We start from the raw sequence: 23293 nt of genomic DNA on the forward strand, positions 1-23293 counted from the left end.
ATGATTGGTCACATTTACTCACTAACATAACACAGAGACATTTTCAGACACCTACAACACTCCTACAGCACCACTTAAAATATCACAAATATGCAGTACAGAAATATATTCATAGACAGTTGACAGAGACAGACTCGTTCTGTTATCGTGGTGATAGAAATAATCGTATTCTTGTTTGTTTGTTTTGTTAATATCACTCCCCCTGTGTTTTTCTATTGCTGAATTTAAACTGTTGAATAAAGAAAACTGTTTTTTATTTCACTTTACAAATACTGGTATAATGATATTGTATGTGTTCTTCTTTTTCAACTTGCAAAATTCCAGTAAGATGCGAATTAACAAGAAATGCTGTTGATAATTTATTCACTTGATGCTGAAGGTGTTTTGATAACTATAGAAAATAGTTTGCAGCTTTGAATTTCACTTCCCATATTAAAGGGTCGTGTCTTAATAAAGTCAAACTTTAAAATGTTTGAAAACTTATAAACAAAAACGTGTTTAAAAATACCATCAAAATTGCTTTGGATCTTCAAAGACGATGTGGAAATAAAAGAAAATGAAAAAAACTTTTTTTCCACCATTTAATAACTAAAAATCACACTTTTTAGTAACATGTCTCAAATTATGAGAGAGAAAAAACGCAGAATATTTCTTACTTCCTTGTGTATTTCTACGGTTTATATATCGTATACTATGTAACAATTATTTGTGTTGGGGATTTACCTGTTGGGGAAACCTTTTTGTTTTCACGGTCCTGTTACTCTGGAATGTGACTGAAAGTACGAGAGATGTTCCCTGTTTACTTTTAATTGTTTGTTTTGCCCTCATTGTCATTGTTTCTTTAATAATGAATGTGTATGTATATGTCAATAATGTATATATCAATGAAATATTGATGTAGGGTTTTGATCTGATTTTTCCTTGTCCTCTGGCCTTGGTGTTGGCTATTGTCTATTGTTTCACCACTATCCTTGTTTTCTTCTTGAGCTGCAGAAGTGGATCATGGCTATTACCTTGGATATTTTTCCTTGTTCTTTATACTTTAATCATGTTGGCAGGTATGTAGACACAATGCTTTTGTCTAAAAGCAAAAACATTGCATAACCGAATATGCACATTAAACTGTATAATGCCGAGACGTATAACTATCATTTGATTGCGACTGTTTCATCTTGGATAAGAAAAAAAGTTATTCATCCTCACTGTTTCATAAAGGGTCTTATGTTTCACCCTCATTTCTGTTCTAAGTGTGTATTTTCTGCAACACATTCTTTCATAGGCTGTAATTTATATCATCCCGAATATGTGTCCTCGATTTGATATTTTGACAAACTGGAAATCACCATATGACCATATAATATAAAATTTGAACAGAAGTCTAACAAGCATATGTAAATATTGCCATTTTCTCAGTTACAAATGAGTATACTGGAAGTGTTAATTTCTGTTTTAAACTCCATGCCGTACCGAGAATACAATGACTGTTGAATAAACTATGTTCACACTATTTCACCATAGATGTTTTAAATAAACCCACATTTAAACTATATCTGTTCCTATTTAACAATATTTACAATTTTAGATTCTGTCACATACTGCTTGTGTTAGTCTTTTTACGTATCCGAAGTAGGAGGAATACAAAGTACCAAACATGTTTACTCAATATTGATTTAAGAAATAATGTATAGGAAAACCGTGTTTTAACGTTATTAATGCACGGACAGAGGTTATACGTCTGCGGAATAATTTTTATTATTATTCTAGCGACGTATAACCGATTTTAAGTCTACTGATATAGTTAAAACACGATTTTGTTATACATTATTTCGATTCTAATATGCCCTAAATCTAAAATCAGTCACTGTGGATTAAAGTAGTAGCGCTCTTTCTTGGTTGCAACAAAAACATTGACGTCATCGCACGTTAACGTGATGTCATTTTAGCGTAAGCTTGTTTTAACAGAAACAAGCATATCAGAATGAATAAATAAGGAAATACACTTAACTGAATTAACATCTTTGTAATACAATTGTTCAAGCACATACTAGAACTGTTTGTGAACAACTATCCATATTTTATGTACTAACAATGTCATTTGTTCAGGAGTTATATAGAGCTTTCATGAACAAAACATGAAACTATTTTGACTATTTTACAGTTAAAGTTGCCATAGCGGTCACCTGTTTTAAGAAACCATTTTCGTTAAGAAGGCAGTTAGATAACTTCCGGATTGACAACTTGTTCATATTTCCATCAAACTTAAGACATCCACAATTTATATTATGATGTGACCTTGGTATGCATGCATCCTTGGGTGTATTTCGAATGTGTTTGTGAAACGATATCTCTAGTGATCATATGTTCTGTCTAATGTTGCTGTTTCAATGAATACTTGTGTTAAAATAAATATCATTTGTTAACATTTGTCAGTGATTTACCCTACCAGCCAATTAGATAATTGTAAACAGCAGGAAAAAGGTGTTTGATCAATAGAAGCTGCATCAGTTGTCACCGTTTCTGCAAATACAGAACTAATCTTTCCATGATAATATTATGATATCACTGTAAAATATCATTTATAAGGTAGGCGAACGTGACAAACTGCATGACTTGCATAAACAGAACAGTTTCCACAGTGACATTAAAAGCTATAGAAAGTAATTATATACAATTCAGTTCCTATTTTGTTCTAAAAATATTAGGATCGTTTGCGGCAAAGCCTCTATCATGTCATGGTGTTTATGTAAATAGACATCTCCCAACTTTTAAAGGTGGTCTATCACATTAAAGTAACATTTTAGGACATTATTTACTACTTGCATATTCTGTTAAATATTTCTTTAAGGTACAAAAATCCACAACATATAAATAGATTCTTATTATTCCTTGTGATCTTTTTAAATAAAATTTTGCAATTACATCCCTTTAATGTAGCTAAACAATTCTTTTGATTTCAGTATAATATCTAGTTTTATATTTCCAGTTGATAGACATTTGACTATTTCTGCAAGCTGAACCAAGAGGCAAGTTTAAAAAATGCGTGTAGATTCGGGATTAATTGTTTCAAATCTTTCCACTAAAACAAAGACAAGAGCCACGATCCAAACGCAAAATCATAAAGCTGCATGCATTTTTAAAACTTGCCCTTTCATTCAGAATGTTGAAATATCCTGATACATGTATCCATTAAATGCTAATGTAAAACTATAATTTATATTGAAATATTTGGAAGAACTTCCTTTTTAAAAAAATAATTTTCAAATTAAATGGACGTTATTACAAAAATTTTGTACAAATAAAAAAATCCAACATTTTTAATAGGTTTATAATTCACTGTAATAGGTGTTCTTGTTTCTTGAACTAATTCTAACAGAATATCAAAAAAGAGAAAGCTTTCATAAAATGTTGCTCAAATGTATATTGGAGGTTTTGCGGTAACAGTGATAACATAATAAAGATTCATTTTAACGGTTTTTATTAAGCATTTGATTTACCTATTTTAGGAATGTCAAGATTCAGAAACTTAAACTTTTTGTGATATGCAGTTTGTTTATGACTGGTCATAATTTATGACAAACAACATACAACTTGAGTTCTGTTATTGGTTGAGTAAACAACCGGAGCTTGCATAATACAGTTATATAAATTATACGTTTTCCTTCAGAGATATTCAGTATCTTTAAATGACTTTTCTTTCTTCCTGGTGACAAAACCAAAAAAAATAATCACGACTTGGTACAGGCATGACAGAAAAAGTCTCTTAAATCTGTCGTAATTTTCTGTCCATAAAGATTTAATAATGGCATGATTTTGTCTTGAATTAAGAACAAACGCAAAGCAAAGCATACCTAATTGGTGTCGCGTGTAGACATAGCGTTTCTGTAAGTAGAAATATCATCCATTGACAGAATTAATCTCATTGTAGATAGAACAATGGACTATATCGTTGACAACACTCTCGCTTATGAAATATCTCGTGTATGATAAAAAACAGCACACGCTTTAATTTCCTTGTAAATGCACCACGCAAACAAAGATTATAAATATTTTTATGTACCGACTCAGCCGTAGCTTTTTGATATGTAAACAAATGATAAAGGGCTAATCGTAAATGCCCTCATTTACCTACAGGCGCGGAGTATTTGTGATGGCTTTTTGTGAGTGTGGTGCAGTGTATGTCGTAAATGACGATTTTTTCCTTTCGATTTGCAAAATTTCAAATTTTTATATTTAATGTCTGATCTGGCCATAATAATCGCATCAGATTTAACAACACAAACGAGAAAAATAAGCTTCACTTGAAAAAAAAAGAAGCAGGAAAGAATTCAAAGAGCAGAAAAGAAAAAAAATCCTGCTCACACTACAAAGGCAATGTTTTTTCTCCAACATTCATGAAACCCCATCAGACTGTCTGTTTGCCTGGGCACCAGTATCGTTATATTATCTCCTGTTCTATCAGTACTACATTTACGCTGCTTTGTTTGGCGCAGCTTTCGTATTCGTATCATACTGTTGTTGTCAAAGCCTAAGGTATGAGGCGTGAACAGTTTTAGATACACCCTCGGCTAAGGGATGGAGAAGGATTTTGTTATTTCGGTATACTTAAAAAGTTTTGGCAAACTGGGTGAAAATTGGAATTTTCTATTAATCTTATTTGAGCGTTATATACCCAAAATAAGCAAAATAAGTATTTATGCTACGAATTATTCCAATAACGTACAATGAATACATGTAGTGGGGGTGAAATATTGATATTTTGCTGTCCGTCTGTCTGTCCGTCCATCTGTTCGTCTGTCCTTCTGTCACAAATTTTGTCCAGGCAACTCCTCCGACACCACTGGATGGATTTACACCAAATTTCACAAGATTCATTGCCAAACCTAGCTGTCATATGGTTTGCATTTTCTGGTTCGGTTCAGCGGAGTTATGGCCCTTTATTCGTTAAATTTTATGATGTGTTGGCCACTTCTCATATATAACTGGATGGATTTCAACTAAACCTTACAGGACTTATAAGTACCAAGCCTAGTTATACATATCATCAACATGTTCCTGTTCAGTAATTTTCAGCGGAGTTATGGCCCTTCATTTGTCGTATTTTACCTCGTGCGGGCAACTACTCCGATACAACCAGAAGGAATTACACCAAACTTTATAAAAGTGATCAGTGCCAAGCATAGTTGTGCATATCACGGACATGTTCAGGTTCGGTACTTTTCAGCAGAGTTACAGCACTTGATTAATGGAATTTTATCATGTTTTAGCCATTTCTCTTACATAATTGAAAGGATTTCCAATAAACTTTAAGGAGTGATTAGTGCCAAGTCTTATTATGCATATTATGGGCATGGTTGCTTCTGTGGCTTTAGGAGAGTAATGGCCCTTTATTTGTCAAATTGTATGATATTTTGCCAACTTCTCTTACAACATTGGGCAGATTTCTACCAAACCTTACAGGAGTTATAAATGCCAAGCCTAGTTATACATGTCATCGGCATGTTCTGGTTCACTGATTTTCAACAGAGGTATGGCCCTTGATTTGTCATATTTTATAGTGTTTACACCACTTGTTGCATACAATAAGGTTGAATTTCACCAAACGTCTCGAGTGATTAGTGTAAAGCGTAGTTGTGCATATCAACATCATGTTCTGATTAAATAATTTTCAGTCATGACCCTTGATTTGTCAAATTCTTTGCTTTGTGTTACTTCTCCTGTACACTGGTTGGAATTCCACCAAAAGTTAAAAGGTAAGGGTAGATTTCTCGGAAGCACAGAGCACCACAAACACAGCCTCAAAGCCACGTATTTGCAAAGTAGGAAGTAGGTCCACAACAAAAAGAAGCTGTAACGGAAAATTATCATAGACGGGTTGCTTCAAAAATCCAACAAGTACATTCTAATTTAATGAAAAATATAGAAAAAAGGGGAAGGAAGGGGTAGGGGGTAGAAGTAGGGGCGGGTGGGCGGGATGAACTTTACACGAGCTACCTGCTGCCAAGCCTAGTTGTGGACGTCATTGGAATGTTATTGTTCAGTGATTTTCCCTGGTGTTATGGCCCTTATTTTGTGGCATTTTGCAATTTCTGCATGGTAAGTGGTGGGTGACATACGTTTTCGTGAAAAACAAATTCTAGTTTTCAATATGCATTAGGCTGATCTATACACTAACCTTTCAGCCGCCAGTTAAGCAGAACTGCAAAGAATAGAAATCATAGTTTAATTAAAGCTTCTAGCCTAATCGGGGAAAAGGATACTAGTAATAGTTCACACAAAAACTGAAGAAGAAAAAGAAACATCTAAAGACTTTGTCTCCCTTTCTCCTCATTCAAGAAAAACCAGCAATTGAGCTTATCAATCGGATAATATAAAATGTGTATAGTTTTACACGCCACATGCAACTTTAAAAGAGATAACTGAAGTACTTTTCCTCTGATATATTTTTAAAATGATCTACAAAATCATATCTTTTAGGCTGATGTCCTTACGGTACTTGATATTTGAGCCGTGCCATGGGATAACCAACATAGTGCATTTGCGACCAGCATGGATCCAGACCAGTCTGCGCATCCGCGCAGTCTGGTCAGGATCCATGCTGGTCACTTTTAAAGCCTATTGGAACTGGAGAAACTGTTAGCGAACAGCATGGATCCTGACCAGACTGCGCGGATGCGCAGGCTGGTCAGGATCCATGCTGGTCGCAAAGCCACTATGTTGGTTATCCCATGGCACGGCTCATTTGGTTCCAATGTAGTAGCGGTAGTTCTAAGTTTTCGGTTTCCTCGTCTGCTGTTTATTTCTAAATTTATAGAAATAATCTGGGATAGGTATGATTACAACTGAAATAAACATGATATTTTATACGACGCATTATAAGGATTCGTTCAAGGAGACATGTGCTATTTGAATGTTTACGGACGGCTCAAAGCATGACAACTGGATAATTGCCTCAAGGACATTTCTTGCAATCACCTCTATCACCTTAAAATAATCATCGAAAGTGGATTTTAAATCCCCTTAATAGCCGTTATGTAGGAAAACACATTACATAAAAATACGTCAAATACGAGAACCAAACAAAATAGACTTTAAGTCAAGAGAAAGGTAATAGCTGTGAAGTCTTTTATTTTTGATATTGATATTTAAACCATTGTATTTTGCTTCTCCTTGACAATATATGCCTTATTGTGCTGAATGGCCGAAACATACAACATACTAATTTGCTTTTGTTTTGTTCTTTCGTTCTTATTGTTGTTTCGGTTTATCACATTTCCGTCTTTTCGTACGTTTCGCAACGTATGACAAATGAAGAAAGCGAGACTTTTCCGCAAACAATTTGACCGTTATCCATACATTCATTGTGTAAACTTGGGTCAAATCTGAATGTTCTAATAATCAAGCAAATAAGTGAAGAATTTCTAGAAACATTAAGTGTAATGTGGTTAAAGAAAGAAGATAACTCAAGTTTGCAACGCGTTTCGTATTAAAACACTTCTTCAGGCAAACATACAATGATTACAAACATATGTATGACGTCATGACGTCAGTTAACATAACATCATAACGACAAAGTATGACGTTACGTTTGGCGCACTATTTGACCAGAAAAACAGCAACAGAACCTATAGTTGTAAGAACAATATTAAGTAAATAAGTACCATATATTAAGGTATTATTACTATCATAAAATTACTATTATAAGAAAAAAAATAATAATATAATTAAATGTATAATTGAAAATCTAGAAACAAATCAATAGTTAAATAGTGTGCACAAAAGTATGCTACAACAGCAAGTCAGGGTCAATAATAAACATTAAGCACACCAAACGCAACACGAGTCAGATGCCGCATCCTGCAATTCTAGCCTGCAGCCAACTGATTGTCATAATGATTGTTATGGTAGAGTGCTTTATACATCATTCTACATGGATTGATTTGATTGCAACTTTGACGCGCGGACCGGTATAAGAGCACTATGACGTCAATTATGACGTCAGATGAATATCATTACTATTTCTCGGATATCGAGATAAATAGAGACAAATTGCTGTTTGTTAAATGTGTCCATGTTTGCATTTCAACATTAGAACGCGGAGGACTTTGTATGAATATGCTGGCAGGTATTTGCTGTTGAATAACAATTAAGTGAAATTATCCGGCCTTGCATTCCTTATATAATTTATGATAATTGGTTGAGCGACGCATTCACGATAGAATGTATTTTGTTACGATCATGATATATATGTCTTTCTTCATGTAGACGTATACAATACCAAAACTCGTAAAGTAATAGCTTCGAAATCGCTTTTATAGCTTTGTTTTACTATACATGTAGGTAAGTGCATCATTTATCAAAATATGTTACCTTTTCCGTGCTTGAATAAATGAACTGGGAAAAATGGACAACACTTGTTATGATACTCGTATGATAACTCGGGTTTATAATTGAATTGCTTGGTGAACTTCTGTATTATATTAATTCAAATGTTCAAACAACTCGTAGAATCCAAGCCAAGGCTGTTATCTAGTAGGCCTACAGACAGTACAACTACAATGCAAGAATAATGTCTACCTGATGTTAAAGATGTACCGTAGGAAAAGTGTGTATGATCCAGATCTTGACCGTCTATAGTACGCATGCACTAAGGAGGACATGCAAGCCACAATGCACGTACATGCATTCATGAATTTCTTGGAAAGATCTTCCAGTCATGATTTTTTCCTGTATTATGCTAAACGTTGCCTTTCCCTGAGATAATGGATTGGGAGTGTGCGTTTTGTATGATAATTAAATAATTCAAAGACAGAATGGCTGTTGTCTAGTTAAGCTGTTCTAAACTGTTTAAACATTAGATAATACTCAAAACATTTTGTTCTTACCGAAAAGCCTAACCCAAGGACTTTCATATTAACGGCAAGTGACCAAAGTCATTTATATCATTTCCTACTAGTAGATACAACATCGACAAAAAATAAAAAAATATCTAAATTCATTAGAAATTCGTGCATTTATACAACACGCCATTAAAGGAATGTTTAACACATACATGTTGCGCTGATACAGCATTAAATGTATTTTTGTGGAGAGAGTCGATGGCCGTCGTTTTCACCAAATATACATTTAGCCAAACATTTATTAGAAAAATATTACCCCCCTTTACCTTTACCTTGGCTGCGCAACCGGGATTGTTGAAATATAGTGAAATGTAAAACTGGAAATCATATTGAAATCATAAGAAAAAAGAAAAAAGTCCACTTTTTGAAAACTTTCATATTTAAGAGGAGCATTTACAAAACTGCATAAAAATAACAAATATATACATTTTAACGGGGATCTAACTCTATGCAATCTCCTTTTGTTCTTTTTAATAAATCTCTAACAATATATACTAAAATGGAAAATGTCATGAAATGTTGCTTAAATGTAATTAACCACCTTTAAAAATTGATATCGAATATATAAAATGCTGTTCTTCTGTAAGCACTCAGTAACAGGGATACTTAAACACTCCTGTATTTCTATAACCACTTTTCTCCTAAAATAATACTGGACTTTTGACTAGATAATAGTTATCTTATTACAATACTTTAAGGGCGGTGTAGATGAAAGAAAAATCATGATAATTAAATTTTGTATTATATTTTCATATCTGAAATGACAGCATTTATTGAAAAGGAAACGTTAATAATAGATAAAACAATATAATAAGATTGTTATAATAATTGCTCGATCTGGCCGAGTGAATGTTTGCATCGGATCTTATTATTATACCAGATTTATATTATTATACCAGATTTATATAGAGCCCTTTTCATGATCAATTTCACGTTCAAAGGCGCTTTACATAGTTCAAAAGTTCAAAACTCTACTAGTACAAACACAGAGCGATCTGACCAGAGGAACAGAGTGAGACAAAGCCCCCACGACAGAGAGATCAGAAATCAGATACAGGCTTGTCCGTCTAACTTAGCCTAGCTCGTTGCGAATAGACAGCCTGGTTCTTTAACGTGCCCAGTGTATAGCACTGATACACGCAAGGATTGCCTGGGTTCCTGACCAGTACACCTCTAGTTGGGTGGGAAACACTGAAAAGTGTTTCTGAAAATTCCCGAGTAGCTGCCGGGGATCGAACCCCGACCTCAGGATTGGAAGGCCAGTGTGCAAACCACTGAGCTATCCGTCCACCCTCTTACGAGGCGCGCAAGCGCCGAGTGTGATCTACTTGCAAAATCCACAAGAGCCGAATACAAAATCCAAGATCGAGCTACTGTTATTATTTTATTATTATTACCTCCATCTTTTTGTTTAGTGTTTTGTTATTGAACGAAATCTTAAATGTTTATCGATGTTAAAATCGAATTTAGTGAAGTTTTTATGTGCGCTTTTTATAAAACTGTGTCAGGTCATGCATATTAATAAGTAGTCCGATAACATACAATACAAAAGGTACAATACGGATTTTCTTCTGCCTTCTCATATTTACTTGTGAAATACAAGCCGATATTTTACAAAATTTATACAGGTATGTAATAAAGATTGTTATTTTCTTACTGGTGTCGATGTCTGAAGTCCGTCCATATTTAGATATCTCAAAGCGGGTGTTAAATAAAATAACAAACAGAGACACATATTCAGTCGAATAATCTGTAGCATTTTGACAATAAAACAATTTTGTTTTAGTATACTCCTCCCTGAAGCAATCACATTCACGCGGAGACGGCAGAGAACTCACTTGCATACCTAATGAGAGATGATGTAGATGTCAACAGTTCCATTTGATTCAGCATCATCCTTACAACAGGATACGACAATGTCAATCCTACTGTCTATGTAACGCTATCAAATGCACTGAGGTTACAAATGAAACACAATACGGGTAAGCCGTAAGCCTATTTTTCGTTGAATTGTTATTTCAACTACTTTAGAAAAAAATACATTACATGCTAGTATGTAATAACAGCGAATAGGTAAAGAATACACTAATATAATTGAAATAGTAACTGGACACTGTCAAATAGTCAAATAGTTATATAAAATATACATAAGTCTAATATGTAAGTTTTACTCTTTCAACTTTCTTCTTTCCTTATTTGCACAACACATAATAGAATTAAAATGGACTTAAATACAAAGGAGTGTCACTGACGACGGAAATAGTATCTAGTGCTTGTAGATATAGATATGCCGCGTCCTTGTAAGAAAGTCATGACTCAACTGTTTTCGTACTCAGGAGTGCAGGATTTCAGACAGACTGAGATATTTGAGCCATGCCATGAGAAAACCAACATAGTGGGTATGCGACCAGCATGGATCCAGACCAGCCTGCGCATCCGCGCAATCTGGTCAGGCTCCATGCTGTTCGCTTTTAAAGCCTATTGGAATTGGAGAAACTATTAGCGAACAGCATGGATCCTGACCAGACTGCGCGGATGCGCAGGCTGGTCTGGATCCATGCTGGTCGCATACCCACTATGTTGGTTTTCCCATGGCACGGCTCATTTATATTTAGTACGTAAGTGAATCAATGAAAAGTTGCAATGTACTCATAGATGTTTGTCACTCCTCATAGAAAAGTGTGAACTTCGGTCAGTGTAAGAATACTTAAATAATCTGTTTGTTCTCAGGTTCTCGGACAGAATTAACGCTGTCGCACAAACATCATGATATCATTATATGAGCCCCACCATGAGAAAACCCATATAGTGCATTTGCGACCAGCATCGATCCAGACCAGCCTGCGCATCCGCGTAGTCTGGTCAGGATCCATACTGTTCGCTTTCAAAGCCTATTGCAATTAGAGAAACCGTTAGCGAACAGCATGGATCCTGACCAGACAGCGCGGATACGCAGGCTGGTCTGGATCCATGCTGGTCGCAAATGCACTATGTTGGTTTTCTCATGGTGCGGCTCATATATAATTTCGCATTTATAAATCGCTCATGATAATTAAAAATGTTACTTCGAGGCAATAAAAGATTTTTTTCCAGGAAGATTTCAAAAATGTGTATTCCATCACCATTAACAATAAATGCAGGTATTAATGGTACTTTTTCTCTGCTGTTTGTGATGTGACAACCGCCCGTTAAACTCGGTGTGTTCGGATTTATTTTATTTGGATAAACAGAATATCAAATGTCTGTAAAAGTCCGGACACCTTTAAAATATTGATAACTGTTTCAAATTTTCAGTAACTTTTTCACAAAATGTTTGAATTGATTATTACGTCTCAAAAGACATTTACGCAATTAAGAAGATGACACGTTGATGTTGCACGAGGTTTCCTATATCATAGTCTGCACGGGATACCTTCGGTGACTCAATAGTACTGAAATATCTGAATGGTAAGTGTTATTGTGGCAAGCTAAAGCTTCAAAAAAGAATATTGGTCTCTGAGAAAAAAAGTATCTTGATTTCATTAGAAACAACTATACGGAAAAGTCCAACGTATTGCTTTGCAATATACTTTATCCAGGCTATGAATCTCACGGAAGAAAAAAAAACAGGACACTTTTAATGCATTGTTAAAACAAAGAGCTATAAAAATAAATAGATTGGCAACTTGAAAGGCATATAGAGCAAATCTCGCCAACCTCCCGTGACAAAAAAACGAGATCTCGTTACCGGAAGTGGCGCTTTCTCCACGCGCCATTTTGTATGCGAAAGCAATTATTCATCGGTAAAATAATTATCACCGTATGACCACGCTTCTTTCGATGGCAAAAAAAACCTGTACTTCGTGTCTTAAGACCATTTCTCATTAAACTAATTTTGTTTTAGAAGCTAACATGTATTTTAAATGTAGTTTTAAAGGTACAAATTGTAACTCCATGCTCGCCGATGTTTGTTTTTAGTAAGATAACGCCGAATCACGCTCTGACACGAGCTCACGCGAGATTACAGCCAGTTGCCATTCTGTGTATTTTATACTTCTTTGGTTAAAAGCAAAAGATAAGTGACAAATTATTGATTCTTACTGCTCCAGAGGAACTGCAACAGACGAATTATTATTTGAAATTGTCACATTGTCTTAAACTTTAATGGTAGTGGTGCATTTAAAAAATGGAGAATAACATAAACTATAAAAGAGTAATCGCGAAAGCATATTTGCAAGTTCCAACATTGGTTTATTGGGCATCTGCCTTATAAATGACAATGCATCTGCACATAAGAGCAATTTTGCACAGCAGTATTTACAAGACCAGGAGGTCAAGCAATTGCTGCACCCTCTATATCGCCATACTGTACATAAGTCCCTTGATTGTTTTCTGTTCGATGAAACAAATGCTGGCTAGGCGTTGCTGCAACTGCAGAAGCCCCCTTTATAGCGCAGTGTATCAGTATCAGTATAGTGTAGCGAGCAGACTACTCTACGACCTTCAGACCATAGTGAGCCTGAAAGGAAAGATGCGTTTCTGTAAAGGGTGAATATTTTGAGGATATAAATATAGGGGTTTTTTTAGCTCGTCTGATTTTTGGAGAGAAAACATCTCCAGGGTAATGTCGTCACGTGATCGTCGGCGTCGGTGTCGGCGTCGGCGTCGGTGTTGATTAATATTTTTGTTTAGGTGCATCTTTTCTCAAAATATAAGAGCTACATCTTTCTAACTTTACACACATGATGTTAACATCATTAGGTGACTATGTTTGTCAAGAACCATAACTATTATAAGCCTTTTTGTCCGCCGTTTTTTTTTTGTTTAGGTCCATTTCTTCCCAAACAACTATAAGAACTACAGCTTTGAAACATTGCATACTTGTTTATTATCATTATATGAGTAAGTAGATTAAGAACCATGACTCTAACCTGCATTTTGTCAGAATGACGGCCCTTTTTATGCTTAGAAAATTTGAATTTCTTGGTTAGAAGTTTTGTTAAGGTCCAATGTAGTTGAATACTATAAAAACACTAGCTTTGCAACTTTGCAGACTTGTTTATCATCATGTAGGCCAAGAGCCATACGTCTGATATGCATTTTGTCTTAATTATGACCCTTTGTATATAGAAAATTTTAATTTCTTTTTGTCTAGGTCCACGTTTCTTGAGTTCTATAAGAGCTATAGCTTTGAAACTTTGCACACTTTATTTATTATCGTTAGATAGGTATGTAAGTCAAGAACCACTACTCTCTCTTGCATTGCGTCAAAATTATTGGTCTTTTTAACTAAAATAATCAGTATTTCTTGGTTGCTTTTTGTTAAAGTTCACTTTTCTTGAATACTTACTAAAGCTCTGAAACTTCATACATTTGTGTCATTAATTAACATAAGTAAGACGACCAAGAACCATAACTCCTTTTTACATATTGTCCAGCACTTGCAGACGAGCGATGGCATCCGCGAGCGGTGCTCTTTTTTTTATATCTCATATGGACTGTCTCAAATTTTCTGAATTTTAAAAACGTTACCTTTTACAGACGGAAGGCTTTGATCTGATGAATGTATCACGACGCATATGTCTAGGATAATGCAGCTTAGTCAGAATAATTTGAGCCGCGCCATGGGAGCACCAACATAATGGCTTTGCGACCAGCATGGATCCAGACCAGCCTGCGCATCCGCGCAGTCTGGTCAGGATCCATGCTGTTCGCTTTCAAAGCCTATTGCAATTAAAGAAACCGTTAGCGAACAGCATGGATCCTGACCAGACTGCCCGGATGCGCAGGCTGGTCTGGATCCATGCTGGTCGCAAAGCCACTATGTTGGTTTTCCCATGGCACGGCTCATTTGTATTCGAAATGTATAATGCTAATAATAATGTAAAAAAATAAGCATATGTAGTGCCTAACCCCCTTCACGTATTACCATTGTTCCTACAGTTATTATTGATTTCATTTGTGGAAAATGATAAGATTATAGGTATTTAATGATTCATCAACGTTTGAGTTAATTACAGTGATAACTGGATGCCGGTATCACTCACTGTACACTATTTAACATTGAAACGGAACATGTTAAACAGTTTGTTATTTAGCTTGTCTGTACTTAGATAAGTTCTTTTAAAATATTAGGAAAACAGTACTTTATTTATATCTTTTATGACTTTTTTTCTTCAAAATTATAGTGCGTAATTTGACGCAATCTCGTATTTAACTATCTGGTTTAGTCTTTACATATTCAATGTAATCCATTAGTATGTCTGATGGAACCAGATTGTCTGTAGATGTCTCCCACTTCCGCTGCACTTCTAGGCCACTTATTATCTGCTATTTATGATCGGGATTTGTCTTTCTAATCATTAGACATAATTTTCCTCGCTGGAGTTGTTGAAATCACATCAAATCACAAGAAATTATATGGATGAATGTTGTAATTTCATAACGCAATACTATTAAGAAGATAATTGTGTCTGCCTTTCTGCTTCATAATACTTTTATAAAATGCAAAATATTAATGCATTTTAATACATTAATATTTTGCATTTTATAAAAGTGTTATGAAACAGAAAGGCAGACAGTATCGTTTAAGTTCAAATTTAAATAACCCTAAAGGTATATCATTGGTTAATGATTAAATACAGCACACTTAAATTTAAATACACCCACTCAACCAATATGTCAAGATTTTCAAATATTTATTTTTAAAATTATCATTCAACAGGACAGGTAGCATGATTGTTTGCCTGTATGTATTTTACCATGTACAAAATGACTGGTCCTGTTTCAGTGAACCTGATAGTTTTTACAAAAAATATTTTAAAAAACACAATATCATATGCATACAAAAGATTTTATTTTGAATATATAAGGAAAAACATTTAATTGTTTTTAGCATGCTAAAGATAAAAAGATCTTCCTAAAACTTCATCTATATGAATGTAATAGAATGATCTCTCTTCAGCTCAGTCATGCTACTTGCAGAATGGCACGGCCGGTCAAAATTGCCATTACATTGGACCATCTTTGATTATAGTGTTGCCTGAATAGAAAATCGCATGTTAATTCTGTTGATTATATCTGTCTTAGAATAACTAGATATTATTCTTCCTGGGAGTATGCAGTCTATTTGATATTTCTGTGTAATGGAACCGGCGCTATGTGGGAGTGAAGGATTTTACACGTTTCAGTTACCTCTCATACAAACAGGCTACTCAATAAAATAGAGTATGCTGTTATTTTGCTTGTTTGCGTTATCACATTTAAAAAAATTAACTGGACCTTACATTTTACTCCCTTACAGTTGATCACTAATGACTACGTCTGTATAAAAACTAATGTCTGAGATTATGAGGCGTTATTTTGCTGAAGAAAAAAAAACATTGTGCTGAAAAAATATGAAAAGATGAAGTCAAATAAATGTAACACAAGCTATTTACCCGAGTAGGATAAGAAATATTACAACATTTTCTCGGTATACTTAATGAACCAGCTTGTTAACGATATACATGTACAAGAAGAATATTTGATTTCCGGCGCCATTACAATTCAACCTACGCCTGTCTATATTTTATCTTTTCCCTGATTTTGTTATACATGTTGTATATTTCTTTTACATTGTATTTTCTCATTTAATATTAAATGAAGCAATCATATCTAATATATCTAAGAATAAGGATTTTTATTCAGTTTTACGTAAACGAATAACAATGATATTATTGCACGAATCTACTACAAAAACGTAGTTCGTGTAATGCTGTCACTTACAGCACAAGCACCATCTTACACTCCTGGGTGAACCATTTCCAGCACCGACGAAAACATCGGAAACTCCTATCAGACTGTCTTAATGATTCCTTGTTCTGTGTTACGTAACTATTTCGAGACTACCAATCAAGTGCTGTTTGCGGATGTAGCAGTTTTGTCTCTCTAAACACTAGACTTAATTTTCCTCGCTGGAGGAGTAAAATCACTAGGAATTACAGGGAGGAATGACGTACATTCACATTTTCTTAATAATTAAAGAAATGCACAAATTCAATATATTTGAACAACCCATAATGGTGACTAATTATTAGAGGTTTTCGTAAACCTGTCTATTCACGTTTTAGTCATATTAGGTTGTAACACCTTACGCTACATTTCTTTTAATCAAAACAATTTAGAATTATTTTTGCGAAAGCGTAATATGCTCCGAAAGGTGTCAGAGTGTAGAATGGCAACAGCCGATTATTACCAAAGTTATAACAAAGAAGAAATGCCAAAATGTTCTATATAACATAATATTAGCTCTCTAACATATGTGTGCGTGTCCATTTCATTTTTCATTGTGTTTACATCCGTGCAGTCTGATCATGGTCTGTACTGTTCGCTATTCCATCCGTAAATTTTCACTGAACACCCCTTTGAATAATAGGTGGTACTGCCCAAATTGAATAATGGACCAGTCCATTTAAAAATTTAGCAGGCTAATGGTTAAGGAAATACGACTGCAGCATGTAATGCATATATACCTGGTTTCAAATATCATATTTCTCAATTAAGAAATACTTTGAAAGAATTTATAGAATAAACTAGAGGATTAAATCAGATCATAAGTCAACACAATATAATATGTTTGTAACACTGGCACCAGACCAGAAAGAAAATGCCTCTGTGCATGTTATACTCTACCCCTAGGTATACTATAAGAACCATGGTAGTGAACTGGAAAATGTACTAACCAATTTCATAACAACTTCCCCCCTAAAACGCGCATTTCGGTAAGTGGGTACTATGCATATTGAACAAACGGTGACTCATGGTGATTCATCTTCCATCGTGCACCAGTCAAATTGTCTCAGTATTTCTTATCCATATTCAATGCTTTCGTCAACGTTACAGAAAAAATATGGATGAACTTCCCTAAGTAATATGCATTTTGATCAAACGGTGATTTATCTTCCATTGTGCACCAGTCACATTGTCTCAGTATTTCATATCCATATTTAATGCTTTCGTCAACGTTACAGAAAAAAACATGGATGAATTTTCGAACTTCCCTAAGTAAGTGGAAGCATCATAATGAATGATCATTTTTTATAACACCATCCCAGTGATGCATAAACAGGGGAAATGGCGAGTAACATTAAACATAACAGCTTGACCGCCTAGTCATCATTTGATTTCAAAATGGTAGCTATATATTGTTAAACGGTCAATAAAGACCCTGGCGGATTGGCCTTTTTCTGTTTCAAATGAAATTGTATCCAGTGTTTAAATACAATTCATGCAATGTGACAAAAATATAATACCAATGTCTCGAATTGAAATAATTGCCATCATGACTCAATTATATAGTTTAATGCATCTTAATCCGTACAAATAGAAATATCAACAGACTTTTAGAGCAATAATCATTTTATTCTGGTATTAGTAGATCTTTCAGCTTCAAATACATTTCGAGTTTCTTTTGAGAGACATGACCCCCCCCCCCCCCCCGCCCCTCCCCCAATCACTATGTGTAAGTCTATTTGCTTTTCAAATGTTGCAGCTTTAATGTATATAGCGTATACAGCGGAGTAGAATAGCCGCAAAGGGTAAAAGGGTCATCTGTATTAGTATTGTTCTACAGGAGGTCAATATTCGGTAGTCATCCATGTTGGTTCCTATGTGGGTACAAACTCTTCATCCAGCTACGTTGGTTGTGCCTGAAAGAATGACCAGATAGACATTTGGGGTCATCATTCACCGTCAAAAGCTAGAAAATTCGCCACATATCCTAAATGCACCAAACCAAACAAACCAGAAAATGCAAACGCAGTTTATTTTCTTTATTCTGTCTACGATTGAATATATATCAAGTTCGGCACCATGGATGAAACGATTCTGAGATAATGTGTCAATGCCCTTTTTTAAAAAAGATAATAGGTAAGGGTAGATTTCTCGGAAGCACAGAGCACCACAAACACAGCCTCAGAGCCACGCAGTTGCAAAGTAGGCCCACCACAAAAAGAAGCTGTGACGGAAAAATATTACAGACGGGTTGCTTCAAAAATCCAACAAGCACATTTTAATTTTATGCAAAATATAGGCAGAGGGAGAGGAAGGGGTAAGGGATAGAAGGTAAAATATAACAACACTGTAGGGCACAGCCCAAGACACACAGACGCAAAAGCACACAAACGCTCTCATATAAGCAGGAAAAATCAACAATCGGTCACCGCCTCTGGATTCCGGCAGCCAAAATTAAAGGCAAAATCGAAATACATATATAATATAAAAAGCGATGTACACCAACCATAGGAAAGTATGACCATCATGGTGTAGTGTAGCGTTGTTAGGATATCTTACTAAATTCTGTCCCGGTATTTAGGTGCATTTACACTGGGTAATGCCAAATGATTAAGGTAACTCAGTCTTTTCCTCTAATTTTTACTGATCTACCAGCTATGTTTGTATAGGAATGTGCATGCGCAAGTAAACATTTAATACGGCAATCTATAAGGGTCATTTGCACGTAGAACTTTGGAGCCTGTGACATAATTTCTGACTAATAACTTAGAAATATTGGTAGACGTAAGTACATAAGCTGTCTTTGGTCGTATGGAAAATAGCTTTCGCTTTTGTCTTGTTATAAATTATCTATCGATTTAACAATTTTAAGGTTCGTGTGACGAAAATGCTATTCATTTTTACGATAGAAAATTATCATCAAGAACTTCGAGGGTAGAACTTAGAAATTAGGGCTTAGCAATTAGGACTAAGTGAAGATTCAGCAACTGGTTATTGCAGTAAAACGTCAATAAAATGTTTTTAAAAGCAAGTAAAAATTTATTTTAATATCAATTAACATCATAATAACAGACCTGCATGTAATATGGCATGTCTCACAAAGTATTTTTAGTCTGGTGTATCAGATCTCATACCTTTGATTTTGATGATATTGCATACAGTCAAATCATTACTAAAAGCCACTGTGAGCATGGACCACCTGACTCTAAATACCATTTTTATATTTTCAAGTTAAACATTTTCAAGTTTTCTTTTACCTGTTTATAAAGACTCTGCAAATCAAGACCAGTCTTTTGACTTTCCCAAGCATGGCTGTGACTGTATTAATATGTATTTAAATGATTGTGTTTGGAACAGTTTTGTTTTCCAAGAATCAGTTAATCTTTATAACCGATTTAAAAATAAGTCCTCAATTCCTATAACAGGTAATCTCTGGTATATAAATTTCAGGCTAACTACTTTCTTGTCGCACCCAAAATTTGTTATTTACGATATCTTTAACAAAATGACAGCAAACTATCGTACAAGTATGAAGCTGCAGGCAGTGTAGTCCGTCAACTGTTTTTCTACATTCTAGTTCAGAAGTTCTAAGATAAGTATGGTTGTACTTTACAGCTTCTTCAAAGTTGTGTCCGCATAGACTTTTGTACTTAACAGCTTCTTTAAAGTTGCGTCGACATTTGTTTTTCTGTTCTAGCTTCTTTAATCAGTTTAATATTAAAAAACTAAGAGATGCTGAATGTGTGCTTTCACTGGAAACCTTCCAAGCCCACGTTGGTATTGCTGGCACATCAGATCAACGTATTGTACGTAGTGTCATAGGGAATTGTCAATACATGTATCTCAATATGAATTAAGCCTGTCCTCTGTCAGTGCTACGTATTATGTTCCACCCGGGTGTGTGGTGGGGGGGAGGGGGTAATTAGTACAAGTAGCAAAAGTAGTAAAAGAAGCAGGAACATGACTCCATTTAGGATATACTGTTACAGCATCTACGTCATATGCATACATTTATCTTATATAAAACAAAATCGATTCAGATATTATTTACATTTATATAAGATGTAAATTATTTCCTTGTAGACAAATAGTCAGTAGTTGCTGCTGCATTTCGCTTTAACGTTATGTTTGGGTAGTGACGATTTTCAGTACTATTGGATATTACACGAGTGTCTTTTCATACGAATTTGTTAAACGAATTGAATAAGATAATAAAATGCGAGGCTCTGTTGAGCATTTTATCAATTTCATTCAACGAGTTTAATAAATTCAATGTGGAAAGACACAAATGTAATATTCTTTTTATCACATATAAGCTTTTCCTGCTGAAACAACAAACATTCTTCTTTCTTTATCTATAATAGACCAAGTAAATTCGTCCAACGTTTCCTATACTTAAAACGACGTCAACGTCAAAGCTTTATTACTCCTAAGTTCTACTGATCTACCAGATCTGTGTGTGGGGAGGGATGGGGGGTGTAGATGCATGCACGATTAAACACTTTAAACCTGTGGCATGATTTCGGACTTATAACTTGGAAATAACGTGACTTCTCTATCCTTGTTTTTTTTAAGTCATATAAAACAAGAAAGGTTTTACAATGGCATATTCGTCCACTATGAATGCAATATTATTAATGTAAGTACTATAGTATAAGATCATTTATTTTAATTTTCTAAATAAATGCATTTATTTTTGGGTGACCTATAATGTTTACGCTATAGGTGAATTCTGCAGTGATGACCATTTTCTGTTACTCATCTCATCTCGCTCAGTGTAGTATTCGTCGCAAAGTTTTAGTATGCCGTAATTAACAATTTTCGTGCTCTTCGTGGATTTTAACAGTAAATCTGCCCATTTTTGCTTCAGAATTTGTAGAGGAAACATCTCTCAATAAATTGACGTTGCATTATTGCTGCCCCGTGGTTTGTTATCTGTTTTGTACTAAACTTTTCAAGTGTTTTGCTCGTTTGAACCTTTGTTTTGCTTGTTTAGTTTCAGCAACTCTGAAGTGTCACTGTCAAATTGACAATTAATATCAGACGAGCGAGGGCACGCAGGCAGGCAGAAAGAGTTGACTACGTGGCACCAAGGAGACAACGGGAAAGGCCACCAGCGAGGGGTGCTAACAGGAGGGCCGAGGTGCAGAATGCCCTGCAAAATGCTGGCAACAGGGACAACTCTCCACCACGACCAGCACCACCAGAAGTACCAGCCCGGTAGTTTGCTTCTGCTGATGTTCAGACGGACGACACGGGCAGTGGTGGTGATGAGGAGGCCAACTTTCTATCCGAACATGTTATCTAGTTTGTTGGCTCATCTATACTACAATGTGCAAATAAAAGAGCAGCTTACAGATCAACAGTCTCCTTTGGCCTTAAAGACTGCAAAGTCTCGTGGTTCACGAGAAGAGGGATGACGTGGCCAGAAGTACTTCCTTTAGTCTCGAGAAAGCTTCAGGACTGTACATATAAACCAGACGCTATAGTCATCCACTGCGGCGGCAACTCACTTGGTAAGATACCAAAAGGTTTCTTGACAAAACAAATAAGAGACGATCTGTCCGAAATGCAAGTTAGCTGGTGCAACAACTTTTTTAATTTGGTCAAACATATTGCCTAGATTAAACTGGCTTTCAAATATTTATGTTGGAAGACTTGAAGACTGTAAGAAAAGAGTAAACCGTGCTGCAGCTTTGCAAGTTTTTAGATTAGGTGGTTGTTGGATTAAGTATTGTCAGATCACTGCAGATACGCCTGGTTTATTTAGATCTGATGGTATTCACTTATCTGATATAGGTCTTGACATTTTTAATTTATCAATCAAGGAAGCTATTGTATCAGTTATTTCGGGAAACTTGAAAGCAGTATTTGAATGAAATTTTCTGTTATCCTATCACTTATTTGGATCTATTTTATTTTCATAAATTATGTAGTGGCCTCCAGCACACTAAGTGCATTTCGGTATGTGTCATATGTTTGTAACTTTGCCAGGCTATCATCATACGGCAATATTTAAAGTTGATAGGAAACCGTTTCAAGATATAGTTTTGTGCTGTTTCGCCTCGCTTTCTCTTTTGCAATGAATTTTGACTCTCTGCCATTCGCCAGATCAACATTCTGAGTTTATTTATATACTGCTGCCACATTGCGCATATATTATATCGCTTGGCATTTTAGCTGGCGATACTTCCTATAAATCCCGCACGATAACTCAAACGATAACATGTTTGATAATTATGATTTGTCTTCATTAAAACGTTTCAAAACAGAAAATATTTTTATATAACATTACAGTATGCACTTAACTTCTATCATTGACAACATTTCTAAGTTCAATGATGCATGAGAACCATAACAATCAAACAATAATATAAACATGCTGTCGTTTAAATTATCGTGCGGGAGTAGTACTGAGACATGTTATTATTTTGTTTTCTATTCAGTATAGCATTTTGTATATTAAAATTTATACATGCTTGAAAATAATATACTTTTGATAATGAGTCATGGCCTTATCCCTCTGAATATTGACTTGCTTTTAATTTAATTATCTTAATTTAAATAAGTTATGGTTTACATTTATTATCTTATCAAGGTAGCGAGCTCTAAATTGCATTTTCTCACCGCGTAGGTTTGGGTTT

General features: G+C 35.1%; 1 protein-coding gene across 1 annotated transcript in view; it reads left to right on the plus strand.

The window, feature by feature from the left end:
• The window catches only part of LOC128556645 (mRNA decay activator protein ZFP36L3-like), a 35174-nt gene extending 13301 nt beyond the window's left edge, over window positions 1-21873 (plus strand). Inside the window, exon 4 of the mRNA XM_053542223.1 lies at window positions 21693-21873. Within this exon, the coding sequence (XP_053398198.1) occupies window positions 21693-21873 (181 nt within the window). The remainder of the gene's footprint in view (window positions 1-21692) is intronic.
• The last annotated feature ends 1420 nt before the right edge of the window (window positions 21874-23293 follow it).

The sequence above is a fragment of the Mercenaria mercenaria genome, chromosome 4 (genome assembly GCF_021730395.1).
Source record: "Mercenaria mercenaria strain notata chromosome 4, MADL_Memer_1, whole genome shotgun sequence".
Taxonomy (NCBI): Eukaryota; Metazoa; Mollusca; class Bivalvia; order Venerida; family Veneridae; genus Mercenaria; species Mercenaria mercenaria.